Source organism: Maylandia zebra, linkage group LG17, assembly GCF_041146795.1.
Source record: "Maylandia zebra isolate NMK-2024a linkage group LG17, Mzebra_GT3a, whole genome shotgun sequence".
In the NCBI taxonomy this organism is placed as follows: domain Eukaryota; kingdom Metazoa; phylum Chordata; class Actinopteri; order Cichliformes; family Cichlidae; genus Maylandia; species Maylandia zebra.
Window position 1 is genome coordinate 28,352,464 of NC_135183.1, and position 16,925 is coordinate 28,369,388.

Sequence of the window (16,925 nt, forward strand, 5' to 3'; positions counted from 1 at the left end):
CTTATTTGTTTTTCAGTGCAGTCAATAAAACAAATACATTAGATATTATGTAAGCTAAATAATGACGGCAAAGTTATTTTTTTGGTACCTGATTGTCTCGTACTACACTACAAAACCAATTTATAATTAATACTTTACTATTAATACAAACATTAGCACCGTTGTTATCATTTCGGACTGCGGTGCTTGTTCGCTTAGCTCATGTAACCTATTAAAACGCTGATATGTATTTTGTGTATTACACATCACTGTGTAGATGGCACAGATTACAAAAAAACCCCAAAACAAAAACCTGTTCATAAAAACCAGAGGAATGAATAATACATACATATATTTCTTATTTTTCTTCTACTCAAGCTGCATATTCATAGGAGAGAAAAGTCCGGCATTATTAACGTCACTGTTTGATTAGCAGTTATGTACAGACGATAACACAGACAACATAACAACAACGTATATACGTACACGCAACGTACAGACCAGCTACTACACACATATATATATATGTGTGAATTTGCATGTTATAAAATTATTTCCTAAAAGCTGTGTCGATGTTGATAATCATATGGTACCCTAGGCAGTTTATATAGTGGGTAGCATCCAGATTAATTAAGGCGTCTAGAAGTTTGGGTCCAAACACACATAGCTTACATACGCTACTATCATTATTCTACGATAATATACAATCGTGCATAATTTTATTCCATCTGATGACAATAAGTGCAATTTCTGCAATTACTTGTGCATAACACACGCACTGAGATGGCTGTTGTGTGCATGTGTGTGACATTACGCCGCTTGTTGAGACGTTTGAGTAAAATCCACGAGCATTTTCGTAGGGATGGCGCATCCAGAGCGTGTGTGGCTACTTATCCTTCAGGGCACACCCCTCAATAGAAAATAGAATAGAACCTTCCTGCAAACTTCGCTCATACAGTCGAGGAATTTCACTGTGGCGCTCGCTACAAGCTCACTGGTAAGTTGCATCAATTCAAATCTCGATGAGAAAGTGGAGGAAAAAATTAAATGCTATTTTTTTTGTGCCTTTTTCTCTTTAATAATCGTTATTAGGGCAAATGTGAGGCTCATCAGTTAAATTACAAAGCTCATGATCTATATTTGCATGCATGCAAGAAAGATGGGGAGAATATAACAGGTATGCCATGATATTTATTTAAATGCTGTACAAAAGACAGAAAGACCATGACTGAGGAAACAACCGGGAATGTTCCTGCTGCAGACTCTGAGGCAGAAAAACAGGCTCCTGAGGATGGGGCTCTGTCGAGGGAAAAATGGGCCAACAACATGGAGTTCATACTCTCTATGGCTGGTGAAATAATTGGCCTCGGAAATGTTTGGCGTTTCCCCTACCTGTGCTTCAAGAACGGAGGAGGTGAGAGGTTCTGTTTGTGGGAGAGTTGTTCTGATGGAAACATTCAACTAATAGATAAGGATCCTTCATTAAAAAAATCAAAAAAAGAAACAAAAAAACAAACCCACCTGCTGATGAAATAGTTTGTGTCTATAATTTTAGGTGTCTTCCTCATCCCCTACTGCGTGTTCCTCTTCTTCTGTGGCATCCCCGTGTTTTTCTTGGAGACAGCGCTGGGACAGTACACGAGTGAGGGTGGGGTGACTGCCTGGAGGAAGATATGTCCCATGTTTCAGGGTAAAAACAAGGCTCACATTTAGGAACTGCGTATTTCTGACAGCGCTTTCTTTGTGGAAATTGCAAAAACAATAGTGTAGCAGTTAGCAGTAAAGAAAGTCACATATAGAAGGCTAAGTCTATATTCCAAGCTTCAGATCCAGTAGCTGACTTAGGTGTTATCTAACTTTCAAACGTAATTACATAAAAGGGAGGATTTGTTAACCGTGCATGGTGCTGGGACTTGCTTTTATATAATGTTTCTGTCTTCTTGTCATAAAAGAAAAGAAGACAGCAGCCAAAAATGTCCTTTAACTATCTAAAATGTCACTTGTCCTCTAGGAGTGGGGTTTGCGTCCCAAGTGATTGTGATCTATCTGAACATATACTACATTATTGTTTTGGCATGGGCTATCTTCTACCTAATAAACTCCTTCAAAAGTCCCCTGCCCTGGTCTACATGTGACAACTGGTGGAACTCTGGTAAGAATGCTTGCTTAAACCCATCTGTATTTGATAAGCAGTGATTTTTCTTTCAAGACTTAAGAGAAAACAGCTAACATTCTCACTTTTATCCCTCTTTCTTTAATCACTTAGACTCGTGCCACAGTCGCATGAGCATCTTTGCAAACCCCCAACTGTTTCAGGCCGGGTCCAACTGGTCATTCTTACACAACGTCACCTCAATGGACTACTATGAGAATACAACTTAGTAAGTTGCATTTTGTTTTTCTGAGTTGTACAAATGAACTGTCCCCACTCTGTCTGCTCAACTGACATTTTTTTTATGTGGACTTGAAAAGAGTCTGACTATGAAAAGGTTAATAGTAATCATGGGATTAAACAGCACAATAGCATCTCTGAAACGCACCCATGCTTTACAGCAACATCTGGACAGCATTCACGGCACTTGCTCCACGTTTTGTTATGTTACAGCCTTATTCCAAAAAGGATTAAAGTCATGTTTTTCATCGAAATGCTACACACATCACCCCATAATAACAAAATGAAAAACATTTGCTTGAAATTCTTACAAATTTATCAAAACAACCTGCAGCCCTTTGTTGCATGACTTCCCCTCTCTCTCCTCACTGTCCTGTCTATCTTCACTGCTCCACAGTCCAAAAAAGGTAAAAATGCCTATTTTTTTTAAAAAACAAATTTCCAAGAATTACAAGCAAACTACTCTCACTTTGCCATTATGAGGTATTGTGTTTAGCATTTTAAGGTGAAAAAAATAATTGAATTCATTTTGGAATAAGGCTGTAACATAATTAAAAGGACAAGCGAAGCACTGTGAATACTTTCCAGATGTACTGTAAATGTTTTTCAGGGTAGGAAATGCTTACTCCTACCTTGGGATAATATAAAGATAATATGAGGGTAAAAAGCAACCAAATAAATCTAAAGGACTTGTCAAGCTTTAGTTTAATGTCAAATGTTTGAAATGTGCCACATTTAAGGTATATTTAATGCAACGTCTTCTCTACATTATTATATTCACTGCTTTAGATATTCCTATTATCTTCATTGATTGGACATTTATGTGATATTTCTTACTAAAGTGGACCTATTATTCCTTATTTTCTGACACATAGCACATGTGCTACAACTGCATAAGACCACACAGGGTGCCACTCCTGTCAGCTGAGAACAGGAAATGGAGGTTACAATTTGCACAGGCTTGCCAAATTTGATGAGCCTGTGCAGGCTATTGTTGGTGGTGTAATTTGATATTTTCTTGGCACACTTGGGGCCCCTTGGTACCATCTGAGCATTAGTTAAATGCCACAGCCTTACTGAGTATTGAGTTGACAATGTTCATCCCTTTGTGACCATAGTGTACCCATCTTCAGATGGCAGCCTCAGAATGACACACCATGTCACAAAGCTCAGATTTTTCTAAATTGGGTTCTTGAAGATGCCAGCAAGTTCATTGTACTTGAATGGGCTCCACAGTCACCAGATCTCAACGCAATAGTGCACAAAAAGTCACTTCACCCTTTAAAGCCTGTTAAGATCCCAGTTACCTCTGTACAGAAGTCTGGACTAGGTCTCCATTGAAATTGCCTGAGTGTCTGATCCTAGGGGTAGTACCACAATAGTTTAGATGATGCACCACACTACCAACCCTGAATAAGGTACAATCAGTTTTGCCAGCAAATTTGCTACAAAATTTACTTTGGTGACCTGGACAGGTAGCCTCAGGGATCTGTTAATTCTTAAAGGCTAGAATAACCTATAAGATCCTCACAAAAGTAGATGTTCAAACTCATACCCAAGTTTTACCTTTTCATTTAAAAAGAAAATCACAAAGGGAACGTCCACATAATTAAGTTTAATTTCAGATCGGATACTTTATTAAGCAATTTAACAAGGGCAAAGCAAACGGCTCATCGATTATTAAGAATAAAATCAGTTTAAATTTTAAACATTTCAAGAAAGTAACACATAACACAATAATGAAATCTAAACTGTTGCTAATAACTCATTACCAGTTTTGATGGGGCTTTAGTGGAGGACAGAAAGAACACCCTGGATGTAGATGAATTCTTTCAGAAATTCTTTCTGAGGAGGTAGAACCCATTACAAAGTTCCCAAAACTTCCTCTAAGTCCCAATCTATGATTCCGGTATTGACCAGAGCAAATCTCAAAAATAATGAATCCATAGTGGGTTGGAAAAAGAAGGATAAATCCACTGGGTGGTCTTCTAATCTGCTCACTTCAATGATGCCCGGAGGAAAGACATGCCTAATCGTTATCTGTAGAGGGTTTTATACATCCTCTGAGACAACCAACATCCCACTTTAACAACCAACCACCTAGTGTGATGTGCAATCGCCTGATTTGAGACATATCGTGTTGTTCAGACAACAGACAATTATTTAGGCTGGGTCCTTAGATGCACACACAGAGGTCAAGGTCACATTTGCACAGAAAGAAATACAGACAAATACACACACACACACACACACACACACACACACACACACACACACACACACACACACACACACACACACACATGCAGAAACAGTGTGGGTTGAAAAATTTAAACATTAGAATTATTACATTTTAATTATTATATTCTTATTTTTTGATTAGATTTCCGATTACAGCAAGAATAACTCAAACATTTTGTTTGTTTATTAGGATGAAGTAAAGGCTTTTAACAAGTCCCGTTATGATAAATATGGATTATTTCAAACTGTGAATCATGCAAAGCATGATTGAACAATACAAATCTGAGGCCAAAACTGAGTACATAAGATCCACTTAAAATTAAAAATGCATTTACTATGAAAATAAATGTGTTTGTGGTCTTTATGAAACTGTTAGAATGTTAAAGGATTAATTTCACCCCTCCTTATACACTTGTTTTTTTTCTTTCCAGCAATGAAACAATATTGATGAGCACGTCACCAGAAGAGGAGTTCTGGAGGTTAGAAACTCACTCATACTTTTATTTTCCTTGAACATTAGAAGAGCTGGACAGTCAAATTCCCCATTTAGCTTGTCTTTGGGTGGAAAATTCCTCAACAATAGCTTTCAATGCTTCCCAGATATCAAAAAATAATTGTGAGTTAGAAAACACGGTGTGAATAGTGAGCCAACATAAGTTGAACCGAGGCCACCCAAATAAAACAAGCAGCCAGTTACATTCCTCAAAAGACATAATAGCACTGAATAATAGCATTTTTATTGAACTTCCAACTCTCATTCAAAGTTGTTTGCTCCTCTCTCTTTTAGACATGTTGAAACATGGCTGCCTCTTTTCACATGATAACCTTTGGTGTGAGAACAAATACTGGGAAATCGCTGTGCTCTATTCTTAGTTAGTTAACTATTCTTAGTTAGCGTATTGTCTGTCTTGTCTTAATGTTGGTTTAAAATGGAGCACTGTAACAAAAAATAATTTCCCCCAGGGATCAATAAAGTATTCTGATTCTGATTCTGATTCTGCTCCATAATGAAAACAATATGTGCTCTTTGCTGTGCCCATTTATAATCTAAACCGTATTCATCCAAAATAAACAGGGAGCAGTTTCAACATCCGTATTCATGATGAGATGCTTGGTGGTGTTCTTTTGACGTATATATGAGGATCTGTTTATTTGCAGTGGGAGAAGATTTTAAGAATGGGGGTTTTAGTGAGCATTCATCAGCATTTGGAGAGCATCCATGTGTTCATGTGTTCCCACATGTCTCTTTTTTCATAGTAACCGTGTGTTAAGAATATCAGAAAACATGTCTTTGGGTAAGATTCATTGGGATCTGGCTCTGTGTCTTATGTTTGCCTGGATCATATGTTACTTCTGCATCTGGAAGGGAATCAAAACAACTGGAAAGGTAAGCATTTCCTTAACGTGGAGGATATCAGCTGTTAAAGCTGTCCCTGTTAAAGCTTTATAATGGTGTGCAAAGTGATGTGTTACATTTTTCCCGTTTGGTCGGTGGGTAAGAAGGGATTCTCAGTCTGCAAAAATATGTAGCTTATAAACCCTTCCCTATTAAAAAGGTGGCACAAGCTGTCAGTCAGCACTTTTAGCTTGCTTGTGTGATATTTCTTGGGTGTTTGTGACAGTTATGTTAATATTAACCAGGAAATATGTATTTGATGTGCTGTCGAGACAGATATTACCCCCACTCGTCTGACAGCATTTTACTCTTTGCTTCAGCTCTGTTGTTTTTACAGACCCCAACTGTGCTTTTTCTGGCTCAGGCCTACTGTTCTCATTAACCCCACTTCTAGCCGCAGACTTTTATCCCTTTCTATTACATGAAGACAAAACAGCAATAAAAACCAAGTTAATGACTATCCGGTATAAACAGTGGAACACATGGCAGTGTACGAGAAGTGTTTTTCCTGCAGGAGGTGGTGGTGGCAAAAATTCCATTACAAAAGGAACTGCCAGACAGTTGCAGCTTATAGCTTTGTTTATTCTAAAACAAATCATGTGCAACTTTAAACCAACGGATGAGTGTATGAGAAGTATGCAAAACTACAACCTGCGTTTATATGTTTGTAGGTGGTGTACTTCACTGCTACATTTCCCTACTTGATGCTCTTTGTGCTCTTCATCCGTGGAGTGACGCTCCCAGGAGCTGGAGAGGGCCTGAAATACTACCTCAAGCCCGACTTCACCAGACTTAGTGATCCAGATGTAAGAGCTCACTCTGATTATCAAATGTTTATGTTGAAGTGTTTGGTTGTGGAATGCAAAAATCACAAACACAGCACACAGTACGACCACTTTACCATCATCTGAAAGCCGCAGTGTGAAGGATGGAGTGAGAACGAGTTCTCCATCTGCACTGAAAGTCATCAACAACCAGATCATCATCTGCCTGTCTTCATTTCTCAACACAACACTGTCTGTTGGATTTCTCTCCGCTCTAACAGGATGAATACAAAGTCCTGTTATCCTCAGTTATGCACCCCTCCCCCTCCATTTTCTTTGCCCTGACTTCTATTTCCGGTCCCAAGACATAGCCTTAACAGGAAAAGCAACCCAAAGATGATCTTCAGTAAAACATATACATCTTCCTCACAAAGGAATGTAAATAAGGGCCTGAAGTAACCTGTTTAAATACTATTTTTACCTTGCAAAAAAGTATCTTTTGTAAGCTGAGTCAGTGAATCTAATTTATATTTGCATTTAAACAGCACACTTAATCTTCATTCTGTATTTTTTAGGATGTTCTGTCACTACGACACTTGGTTGTTCGGGTCCTGCAGGTCTTCAGCCCTCTCCACCCTAGTCTGAGTTGAAGCCCTTTGGTGTTTGCTTTTATCGGTTGTTTTCTCATCTCTCTCCTGTCCAGTCTTTGTCTGTTTGCCTCAGTTGCTGTGTTACTATCTCAGAAAGAAGAATCGTGTAAATCAGGGGAACAATCTGGTCATGTCACATGTGACCGTTTGAGTTAGAAGACAAAGTATTGCTACCCTTGTAGGAACCCAATAGCCCCAATGCAGTGTGGGAAAACGTGTGAAAATAATGTTTTGGAGAGGTGCAGGTGAAAGCGCTTATAGTTACAGGGCAGATTTATGCAGTGCCAGATGGTCTTGGAAGCAGATCTAGTCGTTCTAGTTTCTAGACTTGCTTTAGCGTGCGATTGTCTGTTTTCACGTGCACTGCAGAGGAGTGGTTCAGTTCTGGCCCACATCTGCGGTCTGTTTATTGTGTGAATGTGTCTCCTTTTGTCTCCGTGTCAGTGTGCGTGTTTGAATATGTACGCGGAGAAGCTCAGAGGACTTCAAAATATAATTAATTCCAGGGACATAACAGTTCCTTCTTTGTCCAGAATAGGATGTAAAGATCATTTGCCACAGTCTCAGACTTCCATTTCTGACCCAAGGCAGGGAATAAACCAAGCCCACCACTGGGTCAGAGTAGAGGCCTCTATATAGCTTTGGAGCCTTGCCAGGTCTATCATGAGCAAGCCAGAGCTGTGGCGTCTCTAATGTTATCCAGATGCTGTCACGACTGTAGCCTGCAGATAGACAATAGTGAAAACAAGCCTGGCCACATTCACAAGCCTCAACGTGCACGCTCTCTCATGTAGTTGTAATTTATGACAGGGTAACAGCAAAGCAGGAATATGCAAATGCTGTATACCTGGGTAATTTATATATCAAAACACAAAAAAACAGCTCTTAATCTACTGGATCTGAAATGCCTTCAGTTATTTTAACAATTTCAGCTTCAAAACATGTCAGAAATCTTGTCCCTCTCCAGGTGTGGCGTGATGCAGGGACTCAGGTGTTCTTCTCCTATGCTGTTTGTCAGGGAGTGCTGACGGCTCTGGGGAGCTACAACAAATACAACAACAACTGCTACAGGTCAGCCTCCTTAAAGGCAGACATCATCACATTTATTGTTTTTTTTTGTTGTTTTTTTTTAAATTTTTCGATACTTTTGGCTTGTCTCTCTGTCCTGTTCCAGGGATTGTTTGGCACTGTGCTGTCTGAACAGTGCCACCAGTATCTTTGCAGGCTTTGCTGTATTCTCAGTGCTGGGATTCATGGCTCAGGACCTTAACATTTCATTGGAAGACATTTCAGCTGGTGGTAAGATAATTGCATACAAGGAAGTAAAACAGAGTTTCCTAAATAATTACCTGATAAATTATTCTTGTAAACATGCTGTCTTTAGTTTTTGTGCGTTAAAGTTTTAATTCATCCAATGCCCACAAGATGTCACTTTCTGTTCAGATAGAGTCAGAGGGTTGTGATGCTGTTTTTTTTTCTTCTTCTTTTTTCCTCTTTGGGAATGTAGTGTCTCAAAAGATGAGGAGATACAGTTTTTCCCACAAAATGACCACTTACTTATTTGTGTCTGTCTATAATTTGTTTACCTTTTTTTTGCATTAAATCTGGGATTATTTCATCTCTAAGACTCCAAACTCAGGTACAGCTTAAAGCTATGACCTTAACAACGCCCTGGAATGCGCATGTCATGTTTTAATAGATGCATTCACATTCTTCATACAGGTCCTGGTTTAGCCTTCATTGCCTATCCTACAGCTCTGTCGTTGCTTCCTGGTTCGTCCTTTTGGGCTGTGCTGTTCTTCTTCATGCTCCTTTTGCTCGGCCTAGATAGTCAGGTATTGTATGCAATGCACAATGCCCAGGATCAGATCAAAATCAAAATAAGCTAATCTTCAGTTCTGTGTTCACAGTTTGTGTGTGTGGAGAGCCTGGCCACAGCCCTCACTGACCTGTTTCCACGTTATCTGAGGAGGCCGTGTGCCAGAGAGATATTGGTTCTGGTCATCGCTATTGTTTGCTTCTGTTTGGGGCTGCCCTTCATTACTGAAGTAAGCTGGTTGTGCACTATCAGCACTTGTTGAAATAAAGTAGGAAAGTGAACTATTCTGTTAAGGTCGCGTATTCTCTAGTAGTTAAAGCTTTTTCCATTTCATGTTGCACGTATAGGTTTCTGATAATGGTGACATTAAAAACAGACAAGGAGAAAACAGCCCTTCTGACAGTTTTATCAGGTTTTTTTTTTTTTAATTTTTCTCTTCTTGTTTCAGGGCGGGATCGTCCTCTTCCAGCTGGTTGACACATATGGTCCAAGTGGAACCAGCCTCCTATTTATTGCTTGCGCAGAGACCATTGTTATTGGCTGGGTATATGGTAAGTTATTGGCTCTAAACTAGTACTGCAGAATTTATCCATGCAAAAGTAATTATCTTCCTCTAAGTTCTTTGAATTGTTTCTCAAAGTATTTTTCTCTAAATGTAAAAATGTTTTTGCATTAAAGCATACTAATTTAGCTCTTAATTAGTAAGACGATCTTACTAATAACCTAAATAATAGGAATATGTGATTTATCGATTTATCTTTAGAATATCAACATCATCAGTACTGCAGTACATCCACAGTAGCTACATAAAAGGAACTTTATTATATCTAGTTAGCTTATGCAATTCATACAGAGCCTTTGTTTCATCAGCAGAATCGTTTTATCTCCATCTTTATAAGCATATCTTTTAGGGACCAACTTTGAAACAGTTGTTGGGGTCTGTCCAAAGTAAAATTAAAACAGCTATAGGACCAGCATTAAAAGTGACATTTTAATGATGATGCAGGGATAAGAGTATTGTGTGTTTATTTATGTCTAATATTATTTAATTTTACTTCTGCTACTGCACACGGTTAAAGCTAGATAACTTTTACCATGAATGGGGAATGGAGTATATATAACAATGTTCACTGACAGTGAGGCTCACTGACTACAGTTATTCATTTTAAACACAAGTACTGTGTAAAAGTCTTGGGCCACTCCTCATCAATTTATATTTTGCTTCCAAGATGCCAGATGTTCTTGTAATTTTGTAAAGTGGTTCTTGAGCGATAGTTCTCCAGGCTTTCTTTGGACACCAGCTGGTTTTTCACTCATTTTCAGTCCAGCTTTTATATCTGACCATTTTCAGAGGTATGTTTTTTTGTTGTTGTTGTTAACACGTTGTTGGCACTTAACACTGACCTATAAATCATTCTAGCAAAAAACAAAAACAAAATGCGTTATACTCAAGGGATGAATATGTGTTATGTCTACACATAACAGACAACTTAACAACGAACCAGTTTTAACAGGCTAGAGGCTTTTTTTGTGGTTTGGATGCATTTTAGCCAGTGGTGTTGAAGATCTTGTCAAAATTGAAAACAGATTTTGCAGAAGAAACACACAATGGAACACTCGTATCAGTCAAGATTGGTCCCCAGAGCTCGGATCTAAGCATTACTGAAGAAGTGCGGGATTGTTGTGAAAGAGATCATCCAACATGCAAAGAAAAAATTTGAATATCCTTCAAGAAGCCTGGAGAACTATTCCTAAAGACTACTTAAAGACATGATAAGAAAGCTTGCCACAGTGCCACCAGCATCTTTGCCAGGTTCCTGACAAGATATTGCTGATGCCCAAGTCTTGGCTCAAGTCTTTTGCACAGTACTGTACACACCCACTTACGGCTTTATTCAGGCATGCCTTTGGGGCCCATCACTGATTGGGCCCCAAAGGTCACAAAAAATATAAAAGCCAGACTTACACACTCGTGATTTCATCTTTCTTGTTTGTGCTTCTTTCACTCTGGTGATAGATAATGCTCCCAGCACTGCTCTGATATGTCACATTTGTTGTTTGATTTGATGTCTTCTCTGTTAGAGTCTATCACTTTGAATCTTACCTTTTGCCAATGTTGTATTTTGTAGTATTTTTAAAAGACACATTTGACAAATGTACAGTCGTTATCTGGTGCAAGCAGATCAGTAGATGTGACTGCATGCACTTTTGATTAATGTTGAAAGTCATATACAAAAGTGTCATGACATGATTGTATAGCTAGTTATTAAGACTTATCACAAAGTCATTAGTGTACAATAGATCATATCTTTTGTCTTTTTTCTGGCTTATTTTCACTTCTCAGAGTCTCTGTATTTTATGGATCCAGGCAGTTTTCTTTCAGTTTTCAATTTCCTGAACTGCTTGTTCTTTGGTATTATCATACTCTGCTGAAGCACATGGAGATATTGATGTGTTTCTTCCCCTTCCCCCTTTTTTGTTAGCTGTTTATTCATTCAATTGGCCTCCCTTATTCTTCAAAGGGAGTCTACACAGTATTGAGATACTCAACACAGCATAGTGTGAGGACACTCTCTTTCTGCCTCTGTAAAGTTGTAGTTAGTTTCAAGGTTGATTACTGTATCATTCATGGAGCTGTGTCTGCCTTCCTAAGTAGGTTTGGCAAATTCTTCAGCTATTATGCATTCTCCAAGAAAATCAATATGTGGATGTCTCTCCATTCTGCAGATCGTCTACTTTCCAATCTCATAGAACTTTACTCCTGTTTTTAAATGTCTCTGCCTCTTTCGGTAGCAAATGAAGGTGAGCTGCTTTCTAATCTTCATCTCCAATTGAACTCCTCCTACTCAGCTCCTCATTAACCTATACACTGCTGTCCCATGCGTTGTCATTTTCTTCTCATTTGGAAAACATATTTTTTTAATTCAGTCATTTTGAGTTTTATTTCGTGATGTTTGTTGATTTGTTTGTTGTTCTTTCCCCCTCCTTCCTCATATACTGAATCATCATATAAAGCATTTGTGTTAGTGATGTTGTATTGCAAAATCCATTGTGACTGGATTTTTCATAGGCTACTTTTATAAACTGTAGTAATTAGTATATCAAGATGTATTGATATTACTGGGGGATATTTATTGCAATGTGAAAAAGAAAGTTTCCATAAGTAGAGTCAGGAGCTGCTAATCAAATGTCAGTTATTAATTGGAACAATGTCCTTTGACAGATAAGACCAAAGTTGAGACGTTTGTTCATGATGCACTGCGCCATTCTTAGTGAAAACCAAACATAGCATATCATCACAAACATGTTATATCAACTGTCGAACTAACTTTTGATCATACATTGTGGTTTAAAGCTGGAACAGAACAGTAACTAGTAACTATGTCTAAATGTTAAAGTGAAAGTAAGGAGTTAAGATGAAACTTCAACTCCTCATTGTATTCATGAAGTGTTAGAGCAGTTCCTGTAAAACTGAAACAGTTCTGTTTCCCTTGTATTGCTGTGCATGTTACAGGCGCAGACCGTTTCTATGACAACATTGAAGACATGATTGGGTATCATCCGTTCCCTATGCTGAAGTACTGCTGGCTGTTCATCACGCCGCTCATTTGCGGGGTGAGTCTTCACTCCTGTATCATATCTCTTTAATCTGATTCATTTGCTTTGTGCCTTTGTTCTGTCTTTCACACTGGATCTCTGCTTTAATGCCAATTTCCTCTCATCTTTTTATTAATTTCATTGTTTTATACCTGTTACTAATTCTGACAACCAGTTTTTGGTCGCTTTACTGCACGCAGATTACATTTGTCAGGTACAGATACGATTGTTGGGGAAGTGAACTAACTGCCAGTGAACTCATGGACTATATATAACAGATGGACATATCCATTATGACATCATTCATTGGTTTTTAAAGTCCCAAGGTTAACGCTTTTGCATCGGAAATTAACCTAACACTTCACTCTTTATCAAGATAGTATAGGGTAATGTTGGCTAGCTTGGTTAGAGAAATTCATAATCTTTCAGCTGTGAAATACACAGACAAATAAAACACTAGTTTTTCATTTTATGCACCAAAAGCTGGAGTATAAAGTTCTTGAAAATTCTGTAATACACAGGAAGTCATATTATTTATTGTATTTTTCCATAAAAAAAATCCAGAAGGCATTACCTGCACAAACATGAGCAAGAGATCCAATTAAATCTTCCCATAGTATCCCGCATAAATACACATACGGGAAGGAGAAAGTGAGGCTCATGCTTTTATGTGAACATCATGTCATTGCAGACGTGATCAGCACAATGTAATTTCAGAGTTGGAGGCAGTGATTTTATAATCACAAAGCATCAAATGAATCTTAGAAGACAATGAAACTATGTGAAATCTCCAGAGAATTATATTTCAAGTCTGGACCTCCCTTCCTCATGGAGCTGCAGACTGATTTTCAGCTCACGCTATGGTTGGCCTGTGTTTTGATTGTCTGTCACAGCTTTCAAAGTGTTGATATCTGCTGCTTCAGACAACTGTTTTCAGCTCTCAATGAAAATGAGCTGACTACAGTCACATGTAGTCACACATTTGGTGATGTGTGCTGCGCCTGAGCATGTTTAATCCTCAGTGCAGTCCTTTGCATCACTGGGATGGATGTGTTCTGTGCCTTGACCTGCTTAAGGAGGTGTGTCCAGTTACTGTTGTAGTGTGATTGCTAACATAATGCTATACTGCAGATAAGATTACATTCATTATTTAATCAGCTACCACCACAGTGTATTTGCTGGCAGCTTATAAGGTCCAACTAACTTTCTTGTGACACAACGTGGGCAGATTAAGGCAGATTAAATGGGAATATCAAAGTGTTTATTTGATTTTTTCATAATCTTTTTTATTTTCACTTGATAATAAAATTACACTTTCAGAAAAAGCAGTTAGCTGGTTTTACTTGTGCACATTTGGTTCATACAGTTAGGTCCATAATTTGTTGAACAAGGACAGTTTTTGTAGCTTTTGCTCTCTCGCCCACCACAGTGGATTTGAAATCAAACAATCAAGATGTGATTGAAGTGCAGACTTTCAGCTTCATTTCAAGGGAAACTATTATATGAACTGTTCATACAATATTTTCAGCAGCTAAAAGTAAATTGGATAAGCTAACATAATTGCAAATATGGGGATTATTTTTAATACTTGGATAAAAAATCCTTTGCAGTCAATAACTGCCTGAAGTCTAGAAGATATGGGCATCAGCAAATGCTGTTTCCTCCCTTGAGGTGAAGCTACTTTCAGTTGCTTTTTGTTTGGGGGTCTGTCCGCCTTCAGTTTTGACTTGAAAATGAAAAGCATGCTCTTTTTTGGGCTGAGATCATGTGACTGACTTTGTCAGTGAAGAATAAATTCTTTGCCTTGAGAAACTCTTGGGTTGCTTTTGCAATATGGTCATTTGGGCACTGAGAGGTTTGCAGCATTTGGCTGAATCTAAGCTGAGAGTACAGTCCTATAGACTTGAGAATTCTTCCTGCTACTTCTGTCTTCACTTAACACTTGGTTATTCAGTTCCTCTGGCTGCCATACATATCGATGCCAAAACATTAACTCAATTGGTATGGTATATATGGTATATATGATATGGTATGCTTCAGATAATGTTTGTTCCATTCTCTGTATTTTTACCTTTGTGATACAAGTGCATTTCTTCTTTTTAACCTTGTAATGGCAAGTGTAATATAAACATTTGATATTCAGTTTTTTAGAGCTCTACATCATTAACGGTATCCCCCCCCAAAAAAGAAAGCACATTTTTAAAATAATAAATAACATCAAAAAAGGCTGGGTGTAGCAAATATGATACAAATTAAAACTCACATATGCAAACTGATATTTTATTTTAGTTTTTTAATCCACAAAAAAGCTTGTCATTGTCACCCAATTAATGTAAGCATCTACAAATGGGGAACTGTCGATAAAAATGGCTTTAATTCCCGACCAGATAACAAACCCCCTTGAATTAAAAAGCTCAAAGTCTGTACTTTGATTTCAAATCTACTATGGTGGTGTACAGTGGCAAAACAACAAAAAAGGTGTTTTAATCCAACAAATAATGGACCTAACTGTAAATTAAAAACTAATTCTTCCACTGACAGCCATGTACTCATATAGATGGATAGGCCAATAGGATGTTAGGACCAAAAACAAAGCTAAAAGTGAGTGAAAAATTGACTTACATTTGTAGAATCACCTGAAACATGATTCCAAATGAATGTTAATCTTGTTTCATCTATGCTGCAGCGGTACCGCATTTGTTCTGCTGTCTGTCTTTCTAACTTGACTCTCTCCTATCCCCTAGCTTACATTGCTGTATAACCTGGTGCAAAGTCATCCTCTTGTTGTATATGGGTTTGAGCCTGGTACCTGGGGAGTCACACTGGGCTCTCTGCTTGTTATTACACCCCTGATATGCATCCCAGTATTCATTCTGGTCTCATTATATAGGGTGAGTGAACTCAGATTTTCTTGTATTTATTTCTTTAACTCTTCTATATAAGGTGACCTTGAGTGTTTTAAAAGGCATTTAAAATGAAATGTGTTATCACTATAATAAAATATTTTTTAATACAAATTATTAACTAGGATAAAGCTAAAGCAGTATTTTTCAGCACTTGTAAGATTCTTCTATTGTGTGACTAGCTCATTACATTAATTGCATTTCTCTAAAAACAATCAGGATCCTGAAAACATGAGTACACCATCCAGTGACCTGCGCCAGAGTCGGCCACATAACCCAGGGCTCACATTGTTTAATTATGTCATAGTCAAGGCACAGGGGCAGCCAGACATGAGGGTGGAGTATAGAGAAGACAAGCTGGTAATGGAAGAACCTGGTGGTGCTTGATGTTTGCTGATGAAAGTTTATATTTTCACCTATTAAGAAAAAAAAAATTCCTTTTATATAAATGATTATATCTTAAGGGTCTTCAGGGGTATTTGTTTGTTCTTTTGTTAACATGAGTTTTTACCTTACTACTCTTTTGCTTATGAATAACAGAGTCCTTTGCATTGTACATGTACCTGTATACCTCTAATCCTGCATACTGTAACTGGATTAAAAGAGCACTCTGCTGATTTAACATTGTGCTTTTTGTAACACTTATGGAGTCATGAGGAATAATAGTTTAGCTTACGTATAAATTATCCCCTGTGACCTGCACCTCATAACACCTCAACTTTGACATGCAAAATCTGTGCCTTGTCACATTAAAATATAATGCATTAAAACACGTCTTAATTTGAGTTCTGGTCAATTTTTACCAAAAAAATGCAAATTTCTTGTCTTCATTAAATGCAATATACATACAGAACTTTCACATCCAGTGAAATTAAGGCCATTTGCATTGAATATGAATTGTTTGATTATTTTACTGTATGTAATAAACTGTAAGTTTTTTCATGAATTTAAAGGTTGCTATTTTGTAAATCATTTTTAAAATTTTTGAAAATATTGTAATCTGTCAAATCAATCAATAAAAGTGGACAGATATGGATGATTTTGTGTTTTATGTGGTTGTAGCTTGTGCAAGCAATGACAATATAACATATCAACACGCTAAATATCCCAGTCTATTCTATGCAAGTCAGTTTAATCAATTAAACTCACATTTCCTGTTTTGTATCAAGAAAAAAAAAGCATTA

General features: G+C 37.7%; 1 protein-coding gene across 3 annotated transcripts; it reads left to right on the forward strand.

The window, feature by feature from the left end:
• Positions 1-898: 898 nt before the first annotated feature.
• On the forward strand, positions 899-16,777 carry LOC101482107 (sodium- and chloride-dependent GABA transporter 2). Of its 3 annotated transcripts, none has more exons than XM_004548274.4 (16): positions 899-976; positions 1,193-1,393; positions 1,535-1,669; positions 1,991-2,131; positions 2,246-2,360; positions 5,044-5,091; positions 5,870-5,999; positions 6,680-6,814; positions 8,390-8,493; positions 8,597-8,721; positions 9,145-9,257; positions 9,333-9,470; positions 9,690-9,792; positions 12,756-12,856; positions 15,583-15,729; positions 15,961-16,777. In XM_004548274.4, the coding sequence occupies exons 2-16, from the start codon at positions 1,204-1,206 to the stop codon at positions 16,126-16,128; spliced, it is 1,893 nt and encodes a 630-aa protein (XP_004548331.1). In that variant the 5' UTR covers positions 899-976; positions 1,193-1,203; the 3' UTR covers positions 16,129-16,777. The 3 variants fall into 3 exon arrangements, with proteins under 3 accessions (XP_004548331.1, XP_076731959.1, XP_004548332.1); XM_004548275.4 differs by having other exon boundaries at positions 912-976; positions 1,241-1,393; XM_076875844.1 differs by lacking the exons at positions 12,756-12,856; positions 15,583-15,729; positions 15,961-16,777 and adding an exon at positions 11,969-12,718.
• Positions 16,778-16,925: the final 148 nt, after the last annotated feature.

Excerpts from the sequence above, each read along its gene's own strand:
- LOC101482107 (XM_004548274.4), top strand. The coding sequence starts at position 1,204 with ATGACTGAGGAAACAACCGGGAATGTTCCTGCTGCAGACTCTGAGGCA. Across the intron at positions 8,722-9,144 it reads GGAAGACATTTCAGCTGGTG|GTCCTGGTTTAGCCTTCATT; the intron begins GTAAGATAATTG and ends TTCTTCATACAG. Across the intron at positions 15,730-15,960 it reads TTCTGGTCTCATTATATAGG|GATCCTGAAAACATGAGTAC; the intron begins GTGAGTGAACTC and ends AAAAACAATCAG.